This window comes from Neomonachus schauinslandi, chromosome 5, assembly GCF_002201575.2.
Source record: "Neomonachus schauinslandi chromosome 5, ASM220157v2, whole genome shotgun sequence".
NCBI lineage: Eukaryota > Metazoa > Chordata > Mammalia > Carnivora > Phocidae > Neomonachus > Neomonachus schauinslandi.
In genome coordinates this window covers 83,334,264-83,342,160 of record NC_058407.1, presented here as the reverse complement: position 1 = coordinate 83,342,160, position 7,897 = coordinate 83,334,264, and the positions used below count along the sequence as shown (strand labels likewise).

The 7,897-nt window shown below is 38.0% G+C and overlaps 1 protein-coding gene across 6 annotated transcripts in view; it reads right to left on the bottom strand.

Annotated features, from left to right (window-relative positions):
* Positions 1–3,920: 3,920 nt before the first annotated feature.
* The window catches only part of C2CD5 (C2 calcium dependent domain containing 5), a 101,606-nt gene continuing 97,629 nt past the window's right edge, over positions 3,921–7,897 (bottom strand). For 4 of the 6 annotated variants that reach the window (XM_044915446.1, XM_021690791.2, XM_044915447.1 and 1 more), the window contains 2 exons: positions 5,908–6,054; positions 3,928–5,240 (listed from right to left, as the gene is read on the bottom strand). In XM_044915446.1, coding sequence (XP_044771381.1) covers positions 5,109–5,240; positions 5,908–6,054 — 279 coding nt within the window. In that variant the 3' untranslated portion in view covers positions 3,928–5,108. Of the gene's footprint in view, positions 5,241–5,907; positions 6,055–7,897 lie in introns of all 6 variants that reach the window. The other 2 variants (XM_021690793.2, XM_021690794.2) reach the window with 1 other exon arrangement.

Sequence of the window (7,897 nt, the reverse complement as noted above, 5' to 3'; positions counted from 1 at the left end):
TCTTGCTAGCTGTCAGCTGAGGGCCATTCCTGGAGTCTAGAGGCCACCCATATTTCTCAGCTTGTTGCTCCCTTCTAACTTCTTCAAAGCCAGGAATGGCAGCTTGAGTCCATCTCTCATAGAATCTCTCTCACCTACTCTTCTACCCTCCTCTTCCATTTTTGAGGATTCCTATGATTAGAATCTAGGACCCTTGCAGATAACCATAGATAATTTCCCCATCTCCAGGTCTTTAACTTTGTCACATCTGCAAAGTCCCTTTTGTCCTGTAAGGTAATATATTCACAGGTTCTGAAAATTAGGCTGTGGACATCTTTGAGGGGGTGGGGTTATTCTGCCTACCATAGATATATTGGTGTGGTTTTTTTTTTTAAAGATCTTTTATTTTTAAGTAATCACCACACCCAACGGGGGCCCTGAACCCACAACCCCAAGATCAAGACTCACGTGCTCCACCAGCTGAACCAGCCAGGCACCCCTAGGTTTTTTAGTATTTAAAAATCTAATCTTAAAAATATCTTGACTTGGGGCGCCTGGGTGGCTCAGATAGTTAGGCGTCTGCCTTCGACTCAGGTCATGATCCCAGGGTCCTGGGATTGAGTCCCACATCGGGCTCCCGGCTCAGCGGGGAGCCAGCTTCTCCCTCTGACCCTCTCCCCTCTCATGCTCTTTCTCTCTCGCTCGCTCTCTAAAAAATAAATAAAATCTTAAAAAAAAAAAAAAATCTTGACTTTCCTACTGGGGAAAAGGCAAATTTTTAGATAGCATTTACCCAATTATTCCTAATCTCTATTTCGGCCTGGTTCCTTATTCCCCTCCATTGATTCTATACTAGGGGTTTCAATGTTTCAATAAACCTCCTGAGGTAGTATGCAGAATATCAAGTGTTTCCTATTTTTCTGGGGGAAAGTTGCAGAGTTTAGATCAGATTCTCAAAGTACTCTGTGAAAGCCTCTCCCCGGGGGGTGGGGGGGGAAGGGGGGAAACTACAAAACTGTTTGTAAATAATGTGTTACTTTCATATAACATGCATTTTCAAGCCTCCACACTTTTATGCATCTTGTTCTATGAAATTGGGTGGTGTAGTGGAAAAGGTATAGGCTTTGAATCTCCCTCAGGTATCTGGCTCAAGCTAAGACTGACTAAATGTGATGGCATTTATCTAGTAAGAAATAAGGAAGGGTATCAAGTTCGGTGGGGAGCCACCGAGATAAGAGCAATTCAGAACATGTTTGATGAACCTTCAAGAACCTTCGAGATAACCAAAAAATCAAGGGGAGATCATCTTAATTAAGGGAATCTAAGAAAGAAAAGGTAGTCATATTGTCCATAATAAAATTAAATGTTTGGATATGATAAAAAGGTAGCATAAATTATGTTGATGGACAACAAAATAAGGGGAAATTTTGTCAAACACATGGCAAATTAGGGCGCCTGGGTGGCTCAGTTGGTTAAGCGACTGCCTTAGGCTCAGGTCATGATCCTGGAGTCCCGGGATCGAGTCCCGCATCGGGCTCCCTGCTCGGCAGGGAGTCTGCTTCTCCCTCTGACCCTCCTCCCTCTCATGCTCTCTGTATCTCATTCTCTCTGTCTCAAATAAATAAATAAAATCTTTAAAAAAAAAAAACACATGGCAAATTATCAACAAGAAAGGTAAATTCCAAAGAGAAATTCAATTTTCACAGAAAAGTGCCAACTCAATTTAAAAAATCGCTTTATTCATAATAGCCGAAAATGTCTATATGTAGATGCACCCACTATACTAGGTGAAAGTTATCAAGCATAAAATCCCGGAGCACCTGGGTGGCTCAGTTGGTTAAGCGTCTGCCTTCAACTCAGGTCATGATCCCAGGGTCCTGGAATCGATCTCCAAGCAGGGAGCCTGTTTCTCCCTACCCCCCCCCCCATCCCCTTGTACTCTCTCTCTTACTCTCTCTCCTCTCAAATAAATAAAATCTTAAAAAAAGAAAAAAAGCACAAGATCCCATTTACACAAAAGGAGAAGTGGACTGACTGCCAAAGGGCAGAAGGGAAACCTGGGGCGATGGAAATGTGTTTTTTTTTTTTCATGTGTGTGTGTGAAATGGAAATGTTCTCTTATGTGATGGGGATGTTCTTTACCTTGGTTACATAACTGAACCTATTTGTCAGAGCCCCTTGAACTGTACATTTAGATTAATTTTACTGAATGTAAACTATCACTCCTTAGCAGATTATTAATAGAGATGTGATGGGAAAGAGGAGAAAGCCAGGCAAAAAGGTAAAAAATAAAGCCACTCTATTTAAAATTGTGTATATAATCCCATCTATACATTAATGAAAAATTGTATGTATGTATAAAAAAAGCTTGTCAGCAACCCAATACTTGTATCATTGGCATACAAAGGGCAGAGGAGTTGGAAGCCAGATGGCAATGGATTAGGGAAAAGAAGGAGATGGAAGAAGTGGGACAGTGCAGTCAGCAAATCTAACATTGGCTAAGTTTTGTAGTTTACCCTTGGAGCAGCAATAACGAATGAAAGAGATACATATGAGGCCTGCTATCAATACTGTAACTGGCCTCAGTATTCCCAAAAGAGTAAGTGCCAGCACATCTGTAAAAATGATCATTTTTGAGGAATCCACACGAAGGAAAGAGCAGCAGCTCTTGGGGTATAGGGCAACGTTAGCTTTTCCGCAAGAAGCCTAGCTTTGCATGGGCTGATTACGCTTCAGAGGTAGAGCACATGAGCAAATGGCCCATGTGAGTGGACAGAGAGCAAGCCTGAGTAGTTAAGGAAAGTCTAGCTCTTTTAGAAATCAGCGCAGGCCTCTGTTGAGTATACAACTGTTCATACCAAAATGGAGCGAATGCCACCCAGCTACTTTTACATTCAAGAATTAGTAATAATGCGTGGGGCGCGCCTGGGTGGCTCAGTCGGTTAAGCGACTTCTGACTTCTCCCTCTCCCACTGCCCCTCCCCCTGCTCATGCTCTCTCTCGAACTCTCTCAAATAAATAAAATCTTTTAAAAAAATAAAAATAAATTATCATTTCCTTTGGGAAGCTACCTCCATCTCAAGCTGTGCCTACCTTCTCACTTAAGAGTGTGGGTTTCAGAGCCAGATTGCCTGTGCTTGAATCTTTTGGCAGATCAAACTCTCTACTTAGTTTCCTCAACTATAAAATAGGGCTTAACTATGATATTTACCTCTACCTCATAGGGTTTCTGTAAAGATTAAAAGGGTTAATACAAAAATACATTTATTAGGGACGCCTGGGTGGCTGAGTCGGTTAAGCACCTGCCTTTGGCTCAGGTCATGATCTCAGGGTCCTGGGATCGAGCCCTGCGTCGGGCTTCCCTGCTCAGCGGGGAAACTGCTTCTCCCTCTGCTGCTGTTCCCCCTGCTTATGCTCGCTTTCTGACAAATAAAATCTTTAAAATTATATATATATATACATATATATATATTATACTGCCTGGCATATAGTAAGCATTCAGTAAACATTAACATTAGCAATTGTTATAGTGTGTGTATATACATATACACACACACAATACATAAACATATATACAGCACATATATATGAATAGTATGTATAGTATATATATACACACACATATATATATACATACACACAGCACATTTTACAAATTATTTACTTGTGTGGCCACTGAAGATAAGCTCCGTGATCATAGGAACTTAAGCGTGTTTTGTTCACTGCCTCAAACTACGCCCTGGGATCTAGTAGGCATTTAGTAGTTGTTGAATGTGAGTACCTACCGACCAAAGACCATGAAAGTGCCCCAAGGATTACAGTAGCTACACAACGGATGTTTGCTGACTGCAGGAATGAATGGAGGTGACCAGATGGAAAGCGATTTCAGACTACTGGCAGTACCACACGACACAAAGGAGGCAAACAAGAGATTTAGCAACATTCCAGTTTATAAACTTTTTATTTAAAAAATAAAATTATAAACAAAATACAGAAAAATATTGACACCTGTGATAACAAGGAAATGACTCCTAATCTTTAGGGTAGTTTGTTATCCTGAAAGAGCAAAACCATAAGTTTTATAAAGAAATTTTATTGTGCAAAGGAGGAATGTACTTTGTATGCTTCATTTACAATAGGTATTTGGCATTGACAGAAAAAGTATTTCTATGTATACATTCAACACTTGGCAGCATACTTACATTCAAGTTACATTTCCAAATTCTATGCCAAATACAATCTAACTCACCATCAAAAATCCCTAAGATATAATTCTGTTTATTTGGTAGGAGTGCAGTATGATTCTATCAGAAATAATTTTATGCTCCTACTAGATCAATTATACCTTAACTACTTCAACAAAATTCACTGACCTTTTCCTTCCAGTTGAAGCCAAGCCTCTTCTAGACAAATTAAGCACTAATAAAATTTGGCCAGTTACAAAATTACATAGTTTTTTCCTCCCTCCTTACAGACATTATTAGAACTTTCAATGGAAGGACACTGGCTCTAATAAATTACTTTTTCTTTTACAGTAGTTAGGACACAGTATGGATACAAGTTGCAGAATTTTAACTTCTTTTTAAAAGATGGCTGAAGCACTCTTCCTTTCGGTTGTTACCAAATTCCAAATTCAGTGTTCTCAAAATAAAACATATTAGGAAACCCACATAGTGTTCTCAAACTTTTCTGCATTTTCTCACACATTCCTCAAATCAGATTTTTTTATTCATTGACAATTTGTAAATTTCTTAGTTTCTCTCAATTACACTAGGATAGCTATTATAATTTTGATAATTTGACCATTTTATTTCTAAGTATGATTTTATTTAAGTCAACATAAATTACCAATAACTTCCATCTCTGCTACAGTTCTCTGAGAAATCTATCTGAACTTAGTGAGGAGTCAAGATTCCATAGGGCCTGACTAGGACTGGCAAACAAAACATCAGGATTTGAGAATTCTCATGCCTCCAAGAGATTCCAGATAAATCAAATCTACCCATAATGTACGAATTCTTTCTTAATTATCTCAAATTAAGTTCATTTTTAAAAGTCCAGTAAGATAATTAAAGACAAAACAATGGAGACAGAAGGATTTCATTGAGTTGAGCTCTTTCTGATTTACTTCAGGTTGTAACTTCTCCTCCAGCACATGATGGGGGGCAGTTGGTAGTAGGCTGCTGAGTTGACACCACTTCTAATTCAGATTCACGAACAAAAACCACTGCATCACCACTTACATTTATAAGACACTGTGCCTATACAAACAACAGGAAATGTTCAATCACCAACCCAACAATCTGCTCATAATTTTCTGTTATTTTAGGGCCAGTGCTACATAGCTGAAAAAGCACAGGCTTTTAAGTCACTTGGAAAAGATAGACAACCCAACAGAAAAATGAACAAAGGGAAAAAAAGGAAGGCAACTCACAAGAAAGGAAACTCAAAAAAACCCCACTGATAGAATTAAATTTTTTAAAGGAAACTTTAACAATTCTAAGTGAGCTATTATATGAACAATACTGATAAAAGGAATTTATTCTAAAATTAATCCTAAGCAACAATTCTTTGCCCCCACTAACAGAAGTATTTATTAGGGATAATAATCGGGACGTACCACTACGTACCATTACGGCGATTAGAACTAGATAGATCATAGTCCAAACTAAAGGTTGTCTCTCACAGTAACTTAGGAGCTAAACTTCCAGAGGTATTTAAGAATACCCAGATGTGAAAACAGCATCTGATCTATATATGACTATGGTTATTAATATATTTGTTAAAACATGTTTCAAGCATCTAGAAACAAAAAGTTCTGAAGAGCAATTCTCTTTGGTGGAGGTTGGGGGAGGGTGGGAGATGGGAAAGCCATAGGGGAGGGAAATCCTCAGGTTCCCCCAAAAGAAGTTTTTGACTACATCTCACCTGGTTTTTATTTGGATTCTCCATGAAGACACACTGCTTCATTATGTAGGAGACAACAGCATTCCCTCCTAATGCAGCAACATGAGCTCTCACCATTGCAAACACTTCAGCAATAAAAGCATGGAGAAAACCACTGACTCCTCCTTCCTAGAAAATAATATGAAAGAAAATCAAACTGTAGACATGAATGTATATAAAATGCCAAAAATATATATACTAAAAATCTTAAATAATCTTAATATAATGGATGGATCATTTTAATTTCCCTCATAACAGGGATTTGTTACATGAATGAACAAACAAACCTTTACTGAACACATGTCTGTGATGGGGATTAATATCCTTACTTCACAGATGATGAAACTGATGTCAGAGAATGTGTCATATGCCCATGACTATGACCACATAGGTAATAAAAAATGGCAGAGCAAGAATTCAAACTGTTTCTCCAACGTCAACATCTCCATCAAATCATTCCTATCACTCACAGAAATTGAAGGTAAATATAAACAATAAAACTGCTCTGCTCTCCATCTCTCCCATTCTGAAGCATGTTCCAAGTACACTTGCCTTTTTATCAGTTTCTCAAACCTATCAAGCACTTTTCCTGCCTCAGGTCCATGCTGTACATGCTGTTTCTGAAGGTTCCTCACCCAATTTTCCACCAGGATAACTCTTACTCAATTCTTCAGGTCCCTGTTTATATGTAACTTTCTCAGAGAAATGTTCCCTAACTATCAGATCTAAATTAAGTTCCCCAGTTGAATTCTCTGATAGCCTCTGTTGTATTTCTTTATATTACTATCACTAGTAATACATTAGTTACATGATTATTTGTTGCATGTTCACCATGCTCTGTTTCACTAGACTGTAAATTCCATCAGGCCAGAGACTGCCATCTGTTTTGCTCATAACTATATGCTAACACCTAGTTCAATAGGTGCACACACTAAGCATTCCATACATATTTGTTAGGAAATGAAATCCAATAGTTTAGGGAATGTTTTCAGTATTCAAAAATAAAACAGAAACCAAAGTCTAGCAGAGAGCCTAAAATGCTTTAGAACCTAAGTTTTCCATGAATTCTACTGGAGGTTATTTACAGTCAAGGAAGAAATTTCCAACTTTAAACTAGAAGTTAAGGGCAAAATTTAATGCACTGTTAAAAAAAAAACATTTGACCAGATCACACCTTACTAAAAAGCCAGGGGATCCTATATATAGATCCTACATATAAAGGTAGCTCTTTATAATTAAGGAATTGAGGTATTTCAGCCTACCTCCAACTCAGTCATAGCTCAGCACATTTTTTTTCTTTTACTTGTATCTGTTTTCCTCCTGCCTTTTAAATCTCGAAATTCTGATGGCAGAGTACCAAAGACTACAGAGGGGTAATTCTTAGAAGATTACAAAATAGAAAGCAAATAACTTATCAAGCAATGAATAAATTTGGGATATTATGCCATCCAGTTAATATTATAATTCTCTGTTGAAAGGAAATCTACTATGAAGCAACATTTTGGGGTATGGCTGCTTAAGCAGTAGAGAAGGCACTTAGGAAATAAAATTTTATGGACTACAATAATGCAATATCCATGTACTATTAAGAGCAACTGGAAAGTTAATTCACCAATCTATACCAGCTTCTCACACCCAATTTTGTCAAACTTAAATGGGCTTAAAAGTGTCACCTATTTTAATTCTGTATTAAAAAGGGTTTTGAGAATATATTAAGTGTCTTTTCCATCTCAACACAATTAGAATATGCTTTAAAACCTAATGTATCATAAAGGAAACATCTAACCAATCTGTCAGAAGTCATTCCTTCATTTACACAAAAATAACTATGTCTACTCTGCCAGGCACTGTGCCAGGTACAGGATGGTGAGCATGATATTAAAAAATAGTATGAGGGCTGGGGTGCCTGGGTGGCTTAGGGGGTTAAAAGTCCAACTCTTGATCTCAGCTCAGATCTTGATCTCAGGGTCAT